Below are 15218 nucleotides of genomic sequence, written 5' to 3'. Positions count from 1 at the left end.
CACACAAAAAAAATGTCATGGATTTGGGTTTCCGGGGACCTTTTATTTAGTTTTTTCTTATTTTAGAACAATGTGTCATTATGGAATTTTAATTTTAGTTGAGTCTCTCACCTCTCATCAGTAGCCAGGAGCTGATTTAATTAAAAACTGATGAGGCTACTGTACTCTTCCTGCCCTGCAGTAACAGACATTTTAACAACGTTAACAAGCAGCTAAAGATGCAGATTCTAATCCAAAAATCCAATCAGAGCATTAAAAAACTCTGTGAATATTATGTGATATTGAATTTCTAATTGAAATCTCTAATTTCAAGTCTTCTTCAATACGGCATTATGTTCAGTTCATGAATTACGGTCCTATTCCTAGTCAAAAAGCACTGTGTGCATTCGGGCATGGTTACCGTGTGATTAACAGTGTAATGTGACTTTTGTCCCTTGACTTTTTCACAGATTACTCCATGGCTCTTGATAATGGGAGTCATTTTGATGAGTGTGTGGAATTTGGTGCAGATCCAACAGAAAATCCATGTTTAGCGAATTAAGATGCTGTTTCCTGAGGGGACCCTGCTGAATGTCTGGTGTTGGATACTGTACGGAACCTGTCCAGAACCCTAGATCTGTCTGTGAAGCTAGTTATCCAACAGGCGATATTACACTGTGAAACGTCTGACAACAGAAGAGATTGATATCAAACCCAATCTAATTGACTTTCTGCTAAACTGAGTCCCATCATTCTGCACATGCCCACACTCAGGATTGAAACAACCTGTTTCAAACCAGTCATGCCTTTGACAAAATTCCATGTCTCCCAGACCAGACAGCGACCACACCACTGACCACTCTCACCTTTGGCACTTGTCAGACTTATCTCTGGCAGCGTGAGATTAAATGTGTGTTGGCTCACACAAACAAACAAACCACACACACACACACACACACACACACACACACACACACAGACACACACACACACACACACACACACACACACACACAAACACACACACACACACACACACACACACACACACATACAAACAGACACACACACACACACGTCCGTGCCTTTGTGACTTTAGAGGACCTAACATTTATTTCCTGGAGACTAACTCTAACCTTAACGATAGTAACAACTTAAAATGAAGCTTAGCGTAAGTTCAGTCAGGAAGACTTAACCTGCATAGCAATCAGCTGATTTTGGGCGTTGCTAAATATCCAATCAGGTCAGGCGCAGTCTCTCTTAGCCAGTCAGCAGCTGTCAAACTTTAAAAATCACTTCTCCTCTCTTCCTCAGTCAGCCATCATTCAGCGACTCTTTCAACCCCTCCATCACCCCATTCTCTTCCAGTCTTGAAGGATATTCATCACCTCATCCGGATCCCGACCTCAACTGATCTGTGGATCATGTCAACGGGTCGAGGATTATAGGGGCACCCGATCATGGTGGCAGCTGATCGCGAACTAAAAATCGGCAAGACTGCCAGACAATATACTTATTTCTTGTGGCATCCATTGCACTTCTGTCCATCCTGGAAGAGGGATCGCTTGCATGCGGCTCTTCCTGAGGTTTCTACATTTTGCCCTGTCAAGGTTTTTTTTGTAGTTGTTCCTTACCCTTGTGAGGGTTGAGGGCAGAGGATGTCACACTCAGCGAGTCCAATAGGACAACGAGCTAATAATATGTGCCTTACAAACAAACGTTTACCGATAAACCACCACCAGTGTCTAGACCCCGGGGGGTATTCCTGTTCGATGCTCTGCTCCACCCTCTTCTAATCCTGATGACATCTCATAAATTGGGAATCAAGTCTCTCCTGATTGAACTAACCTTCAAACATGTTTTCACTTAAATATTAAACGATTTACATGACGGGACTTGTTTTTTCCCCATAAGGAGGACAAGTCCTCATAATGTGACCGTGTAAACAGACACACACACACACACACACACACACACACACACACAAACACACAGTGCACAATGCGGTCTTCCATAGCCATATGGAGAGATGTGATATGCAGAGTCAGTTCTGTTGTTTCCTGTGCATCATTAATGAAGTAGAACTGAAGTGAAAACATGAAGTTCACATCTTCACACATTAGCTGTTGTTGTAACCTCCTCAAGGCTTTTTCCTCTTGTTTTTTGATTAATTCATCCAGACTAGTGTTACAGTTAAACATTTCTCCAGGCACCATGTGAACTTCAGATACGTCTGTTATCTCACAGCTTGTTCACTGACCCTGCTGTTATTCAGATGCATGTTAACAAGGACAGGAGATGTTTTATCCCTCAACTATTTGCATTAAAAGCCTCACGGGCCAATCATCACTTTTAAAAGGGTTATAAAACAGCAGATATATGAATATACTTGATCAAGACTGAAGATAGTGATGTTCACTCTTTTGGCTGCCTCCATATCAGCTCCAGCTTCCAGTCAAGCAGTTCTGACTAAAGTCTTCAGAGTCGGCCAGGAATCAGGATCAATAGCAAATGTACAGGAACACAGTGTTTCTATCTGGGAACTTAAATAATGGCCCCAAGTACAGACATCATGTCAACATGAGCTCACAGGCTAAGAAAGAGTTGTGAGAAATTTTTTTTTTGATTTTCCAACCACCTGAGAGCTCAATGACTGTCCCTGCCTACCGAAAAAAGAATAAAAGAATGCTGCCTGGAAATGACTCCTTAGCCTTAATTGTGTTAGACCTCACAGCAGCATTTGACAGTTGATCATAAAACTTGAATCGGCTCACTTAAGCGCTAAGGTGTGTATCTGGCTCAGCACTCCGCTGTCTCCGGTCCCATCCTTGTAATAGACCATTGTCTGTGAGATGATTCATCTCCACACACAGCTGGAAAAATCCCACAGAGCTCAATTCCAGGTCCTGTCTCCGTCTGTTTGTCCCCAGTACCATACAGGCTCCCATGATTAAACAGAAGTGTAACAATTTAGGAAGAGCAGCTACTGGCTGACTTTAAAAAGCAACTAAGAAAAAATTAGGTCATTTTGACCTTTAGTTTTGACCTTTTTAGTTTTAATTGGGGATTTAAAGGTCATTTGTAATAATGTGGTTGTTGGGACTTTTTAGTGTCATACCGCCCGGCACAGAAACAGTCCTGAGAAGACTGCCAGACTAGAGGAACAATTTATTACCACAGCACTGTTTGCTTGGAACTGATGTTTATGTCCAGTTGTCTATTGGTCCTATGACGTGTCCCCGTCCTCTTTTGTCTGTCTGTTAGCAGGCTAACGTAAGAACTACTGAACAGGCTTCAGAGAAACTAGGTGGAAGGATATTGTAGCGGCCAAGGAAGAACATAGCAGATTATATTAAGATTTTTAATTTTTCCTAAACATGGTAAAATATAACCTGTTTTTCAAATTGTTGTGAAATAATGCAGAGAACTATGGAAACAAAACATTCAAGCTCATTTAGGGTACTGGTATCCAAACAGTGTTTATTTTGGAGCAGCTTGATTGAATTGAAGGGGCCTTGGCTATGTGCATTCTTTCAGTGGTTTCTGCTTTACCTGTGCTCCCAGTTCACCTTCGACGATAATCTGCCACATACATCCAGGTCTTGGTCTCTCTGCCTTTGGATTTACCTCTTGGAAATCTGTTTGCCTGACCTGCTCTCTGTCCAACCCCTGCTCCGCCACTGCTCCCGATCCGGTTCACAATCAGGCCAAGATGTGATGGAGATCAGCCCTTTGTCAGGCTCTGTGTTCTCTGCCTCACATTCCAGTTCATTCAGTCCTATAACAATGACAGACACATTTTATTACACTTTTTGAAAACATTTCCTTGGCCTGATTTTCATTCAACTTTATTGGAACAACACGGCTTTGTATCCCCGAGGTTATACATTATTTGTAGGACACAGCTTTATTGAGACAGTACTTAGAAAAACAAGGTAAAACAAACGTCTTGACAAAAGATATAGAAAACATAATAAAACAAGGAAAGGGGGGCATAACACAGAAGTCATTCATTATATAAAATCCATAGAGACAGCTTCTTTTGGAATGTATTATAGGACAGGGTACTGAAAATCTTGTACACTTTAGTCTAAATGTAATACTTTTCAAAAGTTGCTGCTCAGGGTTGTGCCTGCTTATCAGTGCCAGTGAGGTAAGTAACAAGAGATATGTGCTTATAACGGTTGTGTGTGTGTGTGTGTGTGTGTGTGTGTGTGTGTGTGTGTGTGTGTGTTTGTGTGTGTGTGTGTGTGTGTGTGTGTGTGTGTGTGTGTGTGTGTGTGTGTGTGTGTGTGTGTGTGTGTGTGTGTGTGTGTGTGTTTGTGTGTAATTGAACAGTTTAGGATGAAGGGAGGAAAGTAAGGACAGAGAGGGAGGATTACACAAGACAAGGATCCCAGGGCAGATCTAAATTGAGAGCAACATGAGTTCAAGATTGCGTTTTAGCTCAGCGGCAGGCCACTAAATCCATCTGTGCTGACAAACACCTATCAATAATGAAACTAAAAGGCAAACAGAGAGATGATTTCTGCTGTTAACGTCAGATAAAGCCCTGTCAGCTGCCAGATGATGAAGATAGGGAGTTACAGTTGTCCCTGAACAGTGAAACGTTCAGTTGATTTTTAATTAAAATGCTTCCCTACAAAGACTTAATGCATTTACTAGAGATGCAGTGAAGCTGAGTAAATAAGGATTTAAAGTTTTCAGTCCGTAACACAGATATAATCATTGTAATTCTTTCATTAGGTGTCTTTTAAGGCTGTTTGCTTCACAAAAAACTACAGAATACCTTAAAAAATATATTTACTGAAGACTGGTTTTACATAATCTTCACTTAATTAAGCTTTTTTTTTTACCTTTAGTTTTTCCTCCATTTTGGTAGATGGTTTATAGTAAAAGAACATGCCAAATATTTTTTTCCTAAAGACGGTTTCTATAATTGTAGGTTGTTCTCATCACACTGATGTATGTTCAAATGTTCATCTTTCTGATTAATTTGGTTTCTTTGATGCTATGTAAACGGCACGAAACGTCATTGTTGAAAGCTACAACTGAATCAGGATTGGTGAACACATGCATCATCGGGATCAACACAGTGGCTCCACTCCACGATGGCTGGCTAGACTTTGTATAAAGATGGACGCTGTGTTGCCATAACCTTCACGTGATACAAAAATGAAGCTAGAATATCCCTGATATTGGTGCTTGTGACGTCATTTGGAGCCAGAATCTGTGCAGCAGTGATCTTGCTGAGGAGCCACGATATTAAGGCTTTCTGATAAACACACTCACCCTGTTAGTCATGACGTTGAAGAAACGATTATTATAGCATCAAACTAATTAAAACCAAACTAGTCAATGGTTAATATATTTAAACGGCCAATTTTCAATTTAAAAGACTAAAGTATTTCATTAAATATTTAATCACATTCACTAAATGAGTTGGTTTAGTTGCTCTTTTGCTTAATCATGTGAATTAAGCAAAATGTCAGTTCATCAAAATGGATTTGTCTTCATTTGCATATAGAGCTTGGGGAATGTCAATTACTGAACTAAACTTTTGTTTCAGCTTTCGCTTCATCAAGGAGAGTATAGATCCACGGAGCAGGCTGCGGTGCTGCACTGAAGCAGCTGCCGTTTCCATGGGAGCAGCACAGAACCTACAGACAATATGGCATTCCTAATGGAATTAAAGAACATGATATTCATCCTAAATCAGTTTATTTGTTTGCGTTTTTGCTGTCTCCCCAGGTCAGTGTCAATATGAGAAACTTACATCGCTCTTTTAAGCATTTACCTTTTAAGCACCACTCCAGCTACTCCAGTGCACTCTTGTGAAATCTGGACTGAAACGATAATTTACTGATGCACCCAGTCCCCTTCTGCCTCTAAAAAACACGGCTTGGTGGAGCAAGATGATGCACTTAGAGCATTTCACAGCAGGTTTGTATTTCTCATGAAAGACAGAAGAAATCTGAGGTAGTGGACTGTGTGTCCACCCCCAAGATTTTAAATATGACAACAAAATATGTGAAATTAAGAGGGAGACTGATATAATTTAAGAAAGCATAAGACCTTAGACTGAACTTTTAGGAATCCTGCCCCTGTAACTGTCTGCAGAGGATTACTGTCTGATGAGTTTCCAATTTGAACAAAAAAGGTTGTACAGTACAAGAAAGATAGAAGCTGAACCAATTTAGAGCAGCTTCCTTAATGCCAAGCAAAGAATTCAGCCACACAAAGGCTGTGTGAGGAAACGGAAGGATTAAAACAGGAGCTTCACCTAGATTCACTTATATTAATACAGCGGGGCAGCCCCCAATTCTGGGTATTTTTCAGAACCCAAACAGAATAGTTTCAGAAATACATTACATCACAAGTACTGCCCACCTGCTTCCTTGGGAGGAGAAGATTAAAAGTTTAAAAGTTTAAATTTGGCTTCTGCTCCTCACAAACACCAGTTCCAGAATTGAGTGGAGAAATAACAACTATACCAAGGAACCTGTGCCTCATTAGCTTCAATCGCAGAGTCAAATAAAGGTCAAGATGGCAAAATCCAGCAGGAACATGCCCAACAGCCATGATTCATGAATGAGATAATGATCCTGAACTGAAACTGGTTGTAAACATTTTTTGTGGAGTATCATTTTTAACACCAGTTTTTCGGCTAGAAAAGAAGTGTGACACGTGCAACACAACCTCATAAAAGTGAAAAATATTTAGATTATATCGGAGAGAGACCGTCACTTTGAAGCTTTGGCTCAAGGTTTTCAAAGCCCCACAGAAGTTAAAGATGCAAGAGAAAGATATAGAGCAACACGCTCGCAGCTGAGCGGGGGGGCCTGCGGGACTAAATAACTGATAGATGGCCGGACATACTGATTTTTTTCTTTCATACACAGTGAGACCAGATGCTATTTTCCATCTTGATGGCGTGGTTTAAAATTAAAAAAATATTTTATATTAAAGGTTATAAGCTGTAACTGCTCATTAATTCATATCCTATTATCCGTTTCACTTCTACAGCTCATTTTAGTTTCACTACAGTCAACATGTTTTTCCGTATTGTTCTCTGTGGGTGAATTTGGTTATAGTTATAATAAACTAACTTGCCGGTTACACTTCAGTTCGTAAGGTATAACCATGGACTGTGTAAGATATTCACCGCATGACGGCTCCCAAAAGTGAAGCCAAAGGGTCTTCATTGCCCCCTGGTTGCTGGCTGTAGCATAAGACACAAACCGTGGCCCCTACATGTTAGCAAATGAGATATGGACCAAACTAAAAGGTTTAAAACACGCATGAATTTGAAAACAGAGTGAATTGTCATGATTGACAGTTGAAACTGACTCAGGATTGGTCGAGCTCCACACCAGGATTGCTATTGCGCAGACTCCGGCTCCAAATTATGTCATTATCGCAAAACTGCAGCGTTCGTATCCAGGATATCTAGCTTCGTCTATGGATACAGGGAGGATGTGAAGAATCAGTATGTACAGTCTTTGGATAAAACATGTTTGTGAGCTGAGGTGGATTTTGTTACCCTTGGATAAGCCCCCCTTTGCTATTCTCAGTCTTTAGCTACTGGCCGGTTATCTTTTATTATTATTATCCGGTTATGTATTCTTTTGAAGGTTAACCCTCAGCAATACTTCTTCCTTCTTGTTTTCAACAGTTATAAAGCAGACACTATTTTGTCCTGAATTAATCCTAGCCGAAAATGCCGAGGTTAAAGAGAACAAACAAAATCACTGGATCAAAGAAGCAACAAAACTGAATGCATTCAAATGACGACTGGCATCGTGGATGGGCCTTTTCTAACAAGCCTGTTGAAACAAAATAACAAAAAGGCGTTTTTAGCTGTCAGGGTCTCGCTGGTCCACTTTGTCTTAGTGATTTGTGGAGCTTAGTGGTTGTGTTGATACAGAAACTTAGCGTGTTAACATAGCAGTCGTTCTTTTTAAGGCCGTATACAGCAGTGGAGTCACTACTGTTAGTAGAGTCAGTATATTTCATAAAGTAGCCTCGACTCAGACGGTTGAAAAGGCATTGTTGCTGTGAGAATTAATGCTGCAGTTTTCTTTTTTCATTATAGAGAATAACTGTAATGTTAGCTACTCTATTTAAGGAGTGTACGGAGATGTGTGTGGCATGAAAACTTTTTTTTGCTCTGACTTTCGAGCTCTTTCATACATTAAAGCAGTTTCTTTTTTCTGCAGCTGTGCTTTGCCTGTAAAAGAATATTGGCTTAGCTAAAATTCAAGGCTGCATACTAAATTCCACAAGGCCGTCTCTGTTTGAAGTAGCCAACAAAAAGTTGGGGTAATACATTCAGCTGAAATCCATAACCAGTGCTAAAACATCATCTCATCCCCTTTTGCAGAGAAAAAATATGATGTCATGAGTGGTTGCCAGTCATTGAAGTGTAGCTTAAGAGACTTTCGTAATAATCAGACCTTTTCTATTCCCCTGATCGTAGTTCTGTGCTGTGATACAGTGCTTTGTAGAGGGCCATCCATGTTACTCACCCAGATACACACAAACCTTTAATCCTGAGCATAAAAGAATACAAAGGTAAAGTCTGTTACAAGTTATATAGACACTAGTGCAGTGGTCATTTTAAACCAGCCTGTTTGGAATGGGCTGTTTCCTGGCCTGGGGTAACACTGTCTGCAGCGTTCTCTCTGAAACTGTGAAATTGACCTGCAGTAATTGGCAAGTAAAGACTGGCTGCTGGACTCAGTCCACAGAACCCTGAAGCAGTGCGACTGCTTTCACCACTTTATTCAAAGTTTGTTAAGCTTAACACAGAACACCAAACCCTGAACTACAGAATCAGTTTTCATTGCCTTGTCATGAACTCTACTATTGTTGTGAACGTGCTGTTGTTTGGATCAACAAACTGATGCTACCAGGCGCTGACTCCCTGTTTGTACCGATTTTTTTGATATTGAATACATCACATGTCTAAATCCCACCAGATTTAACACTGCACTTCCCTGGGCTCTTAACAATACACACACCAAGTGTGAAGCCATTTTGTGCAAAGGACCAGATCTAGGAGTCACAGAGACCCATACACACCTGCTATTAAAATGTCCTGAATGTGTCTCCGGGGACCACTTGTGATTGGATGTCACTTCCCTGCTCTACATGCAAATTAACACATATGTAATTTGTGTTACTTAAGACCAAATTATGTTGTTTTGACTCAGTCTGACTCCACAGATGTGTACAATGTCACTGTTTGTGTGTCGGCATGAGGGAGAGAGAGGAGTCAGGAGGCGCTGAATGAATCTCATGCAGCTGCAGTGAAGAAAGATTTCAACGCTTAGAGAAAAGCATCTGTCATGACGTCATGGTCAGTGTGGACTTTGGCGATATTATCAGCGTCTAGGCACAGATAAGAGTTAAAACAGGTTCAGTTGAGGTCCTTCATATGTTGCCCAGGACGCATTTGTGCTCCACTGCTAAAAGAATAAACTTGTATTCAATGTATTCTCATTTCTGGAATACACCAGCTGTATGAGTTAATCTGGCAAACTTACAGTTAGATTTCAGTGACAGAGGGACACTGTCTCTGTAGGTGTATCTGTATCTGATTGTGCTCATTACTCATCAGCGGACGTGGAAACCCTGTAGGTTATCTGAGGACATAGCAGAAGGCATGTGTGCAGACTGCCTGTTAAGCCAAACTGCCCCACCCCTTCTGACTGCAACATGCTGTTTGACTGGTTATTCATATTCTATTAACATTGAACGTGTTATGCGAACACATCACACTTAACTATACACAAGTCAAAAGCTTATGAGATTAAGAGTTCTCGAGATATGCGAGCCACATCCAGACAGACAGAGATTTCTGGAACTGGTAGATAGACGTAATCCTACAAAGTGAACCCATCTCTCAGGTGCTGTGTGCACAAGAGAGTGACGGTTATTGGAAGAGTTGCCACATTCTGTGTGAGAACCTTTCTGTGCCCCTTAAATCCAAAAGCCAGTCTGAAGGTTGCAGGAGTCAGACAGCAGAGCCAGATTCCCTCAAGCCCGCGATAAGGAGTCAGTGTTATAGGACTGGCTCGAATCCTCATCCCTGACCCACCCCCCCCCCCTCCTCCACCTGAAAAGATGAGCGAGGCCGGCTCATCTCGATTCTGCAGCACCTGAGCGTTCCCACATGTCCACGGAAACTCATTTGTGCCAATATTCATTTAGCTGAGCTTCACGTGAACAGAGTCCAATGAGAGAGCTGCATGTGTGGTGACATTTTCTCACCAGAGGCAGCTCAGAACCAAAGATTATAATATCTACTTATTGTAATAAACCCCCACCACCACCACTGTACTGCTGCCACTCCTGACTCCAGTGAAAGAGCACGACCACACGAGTGAGCGATGGTGATGACATAGTGTAGAGTGAACGGGTTACTGGGGGTTTGACGCAGGAATGGTTAATGGGCGAGCAGGTGGAGAGACAAGCAGACGGAGGAGCAGCGGAGGAGCATCACACTCAGCTGCCGGAGCCGGAGGAGCAAACACAGATCGTCGACTGTTCGTCTGCAGCGGGAGAGTGCGGGTGTGATTCCAGCGCAGGGGGAGCGACACACGCACGGCGGCTCTGTGCGTAAAAACCCCAACACGCCGGTTCGAGCGGACAGGGGGTGCTGTCTCCGCCCGCCTGGGGCCGCGGAACGGGACGCCGTTGAATAATACTCGCGGTCGGCTGGATACATGACTTGAGAAACTCTCGTCGAAGTGAGCGGACGGAGAAAAAAGCGGTTTTTTCGAATGGGAGATGAATGTGACCGGGAAGCAGAAAGCTGAGCTGATCGAGCGACCCGCCAGCCTCCCGCTGACAACTCCGGTGAGTGAGCCAGTGCCGGGAGATCTCCCAGCAGCGAACTTCACTCACAGATCAGTGGTTTTTATTCCCCTGACACCGAGTGATCCATCCGTCTTTAAAACACTCTCAGCTTCCTCCCTCTACTTATCAATACTGGTCAATTCTCAGCTGCATTTCAAATGTAAATGTCCGAGATATTTTTTAATAACCCGTGGCCCTGTTACATGAGGCAGTTTCTAACTTTTATTAACAGCTTTAATAAGTCACCCTCCGTCCATCACTGGTGCAGATAACGGTTCGTCTTCCAGGGCGGCCGCGACCTGTTCGTGCCGCGCTGCAAGTTCACAGTAGATTTCTTTGCACCACTGCTGTGTATCGTTTATAAATTATCAATATGTTCATGCCGAATCCACCATGAGACTATGTTTATTCCGCCAAGGCTTGTGACTGTCATGTAAAAGTCAAGTACTCGGATCCACAAACAAGCAAACTTTAAATTTGTAGATATGTGAGTGGAGGCTGGTGTGACGTTCCTCACATGTGGGGGTCCAGGGTGTTTTGGTTACACACAGACTCTATTATAACTTAGTATCTTGTCTTTTTCAGCACTGTCTGTACACCTGAGAAGGTTTTATTCACCAGCAGCCTGTGTATATCTGTGATCGACATCAATTAGTTTCAATTATATTGTCTGCTTATTGTATTGTTCTGGTTCCACAATTACACAATGGCTGTCATCACCATTATTTTTCTTTTATCAGACACAGACGTTTATGCACACAGCGATCTTATCGGCTTCATACTTAATTGGGCATTGTGGTCACGCTACTTAAACAAGGAAGCAAATCATTTTGAATCTTTTAACCGCCTTTCATATCCTCTGTGTGGGTTGATTAAAACAAAATGCACCACACACACCTAAAAAGACAATCTTACTAGGAATGAATATAATTACATAACATTTGGTAATGATTGTCTTACGTATCTACTTCCTTCCATGAACACCTTCCTTTAGTGGGTCACGTGTCACTAATTTGTTTTTATGAAAAGGGTCTAAACATTGAAGCTGCTAGAGCTGCTTCCTAGTCAGTTCTGCTCATCCACTCATGACAAATCTTTCTGATCTTGTGTTGTTCAAAAGATCGTTTCATACATCAATTTTACCATTTACCATTTTAGAAGCCAAAGAATGTTCATCAAAATGTCTTAGTACATTTTAGGGCTTCTATGACACCAATGCAATGTTTGGTTCTGTCTTTATGACATTCCGTTGGGGGGTTTTCATGCAAGAAAATCAGGACCAAAGGTCACGTCTTTGCTACATCGTATTGATTTAATCCGGTAAGTTTTGGTTTCTGCAATTTGTCTGAAATTGTCCTGAAGCACCTTTTACTCCTCACATTTTGGTTTGGAATTAAGTGAAAATTATGAAGGTTGGATCAAACAGGCACTATGTATAAAAGTTTTCCTTTGACAAATAGTCAACAGTTCAGCTTTTGTACCGTGATTCATAGAAACTTTTTCCTGCTTTTATCAAAATATTGCTATGATTACCTCGATCAACATGCCAATTGATACATCGGTGTATGAGGTCATGAAGCAGTGTACACAACCTTGAAGTAAAGGGCTTGAAGTTGGAGCCACAACGAAGATGTTTGTGTTCAAGCCTGTCAATTAAACAGTGTGAGGGAGTGAAGTTTGTAAGGAAAGTTCACCATGCTTTGCCAAATAGCTCTGGAGTAACCTTTTTGTTTAACAATCTAAATCTGCTTTACTTGATTACCTGATTTAATACCAAATCTTGAAAAGTCTTGGGTGACTGATGAAAACTATATTTCATGAACAATTAAATAAGAAATATGTATTTAAATTCACCCAAACTGCTTGGACCTCAGAGATTGTCGCTCGCAGCTATATAATTCTTGCTTCAGTTAACAGACGCCCTTAGGTTAAATATGACTCATCTTTGATTGCATGAAAAACAAAGTCCTTTTAGGCAAGTCTCACCTTTCGGGACCTATCTTTGCAATACCCCTGGGTTTCAACATAACAAGACCAAGCAGGTATCTAAATGAATCGAGCGAGAGCCATAACTGCACATTCAATAAAACATTTAATAATAATCCAATTATTTGGTATAGCACCTTTTAGAGAAAAGGTGTTTCCCAAAAAAGATCATAAAAATGTACAAATGTACAACAATAAAAGGATAAACCACAAGAGGAAAGTGTTAGAGAGGACCATAAAAAGGTAGACTAAAACCACAGGAAACCAAGGACCCCCAGAAGACATAAACTAAAGGACAAGCACTAGACATCTCTGGGTGAAACAAAGGCCAATGTGAACAGATGGGTCTGTTTTTCAAAAGATTCTTCAGAGACTGCAGATCACAAGCCTAATGAAAGAGTTTCTTAATGTTTCTTAAATCATTTTCACCCCAGAGTGTGGGATGGCAGGTAGGTATGATAATCGAAATGCTTAGCCTGATTGAAGATAATCTCTATCATCTGAAGATGTCTTAGCCGCTAGGTGCAACAGACAATATTTTGGTGCTTCCTGTGTAGATGGATGAATTCCACGACCAGACCAAGTCTCTGTCTTCCATTTGTCATACGGTGTTTACAGTCCAACTGGCAATGTGAGACTCGAGAAAGGAGTCAGATTGGAGAGACAACATCTACAACTAGCGACATTTAGGCTAATCACTATTAACGGCTATCTGAATATGAATGCAGGTAAATGTAATACCCAATAACAGATGCATTTAGGCCAAAGTGTTCCGCCTCTTTTTCTCTCCACAGGGGCTGTTTAACATAATTGGTCAAATTAGAAACTGAAACCAGAAGGCTTCCGGCCCCAAAATCGTGTCAGTCCCCTACGGATTCTGAATATTCACGTGTAAAATCTGTTTATAAATTAGATCAAAGTTAACATAGAGATTTCTTAAATTTGACCATAAAGGTGAGGAAAGGATCCAAATACTCTAATGATGATCTGAACCTCTGTCTTATGTGTGTTTAGCTGCAACAAGATGTCAGAAATCCAGTTAATGGTAGTCAAGCAGGTGCCCAGAAGAGACCTTTGTTATCAGGCTTAAAAGAGATATAAAGCTGAATGTCATCAGCATAACTCTGATGACACCTCTGAATTAGCTACTGATGTGACCTAAGGGAAGCACAAAGCAGGTATAGAGAAGTACACCACAGGACAGAGCAGTACTATCAGACCTGTAGGGAGCAACACAGAGAACCCTTATCTGAGAGATATGAGGGGGAGCAGACCAGGGAACTCCCAGAGAAACCCACCCACTGTCTGAACCTGTATGTCATCATTCTGTGATCCACAGTGTCAAAAGCTGTGCTAAGATCCAGCAGTACCAAAATGGAACACTCACCCACATCAGAAGACATTGGTATGTCATTGGAGACTCTGAGAAGAACAGACTGGAAGGAGTGCCTCTGACGAAAAACCTGACAGAGATTTATCTCAAACGTTGTGTACACTCATTACAGCAGTGAGCTGTCCAGCAACAGTGTTTGAAACAATGGGCAGCTTGAATCTGGCATCTGTAGTTATATGGAACAGATTGATCAAGTTTTTTTTTTTAAATAGACTGAACACCTGCATGTTTGGTGACTGCCACATAAATACATGTATAGAATCACTTGGAAAATCTAATCAGTTTTTCCCACAATAAGGCCAACACCCCACATGTTCTTATGGTTCTTCTGCTCTTACAGAGCATTAGAATGCATCCCGACTATCTCATGTGACCACTTGGGATCAAATCTCACTTTTCCACTCTATATGCAAAGAATTATATATGTCATGTGTGTTTGCCAAGACCAGATGATTTGGTTTTAAGTCAGTCTGAGTTTACAGATGTGTCCGATGTCAATATTTGTGTGTGTGTGTGTGTGTGTGTCAGTGTGTGTAAGAGAGAGAGAGAGAGAGAGAGAGAGAGAGAGAGAGAGAGAGAGAGAGAGAGAGAGAGAACGGACTAAATGGTTGGCTGCATTGTATAGATCCTCTATGAAGAAGAATTTGAACCATTTGGAAAAAAATAGGAATCATCACTGTTGATATTGTGGCCACAAAGAAACGTGTGTCATGGGCACATTCGACTTGGTGGTCTGAGTGATCACATCTCATGATGCATGCAGGAAGCATTCGGTTGCATTCAGACCTGCACTTTGCACTGACCACTTGTGCTTGAATCACTTTGTCTTGATGTTATCACCAGGTCTGAGCACCCCAGAGTGCTGTGACTTCATGTCATCAGCTCATTCATCATCACTCTAGTTTTTGTTTTAATATCCTCCTCTTCCATGCTCATGTTAAGTCTGCACCCACTGCCACCTTAGCAGGACATGGTTTCATGGACTGTTGTATTCAGG

At 41.5% G+C, this 15218-nt stretch overlaps 1 protein-coding gene across 1 annotated transcript in view; it reads left to right on the top strand.

The window, feature by feature from the left end:
- The first annotated feature begins 10432 nt into the window (after positions 1 to 10432).
- sntg2 (syntrophin, gamma 2) overlaps positions 10433 to 15218 on the top strand; it is a 73104-nt gene continuing 68318 nt past the window's right edge. Inside the window, exons 1-2 of the mRNA XM_061082940.1 lie at positions 10433 to 10554; positions 14168 to 14318. Coding sequence (XP_060938923.1) covers positions 10433 to 10554; positions 14168 to 14318 — 273 coding nt within the window. The remainder of the gene's footprint in view (positions 10555 to 14167; positions 14319 to 15218) is intronic.

This window comes from Limanda limanda, chromosome 12 (genome assembly GCF_963576545.1).
Source record: "Limanda limanda chromosome 12, fLimLim1.1, whole genome shotgun sequence".
NCBI lineage: Eukaryota > Metazoa > Chordata > Actinopteri > Pleuronectiformes > Pleuronectidae > Limanda > Limanda limanda.
This window is presented reverse-complemented; position numbering and strand designations above follow the sequence as displayed.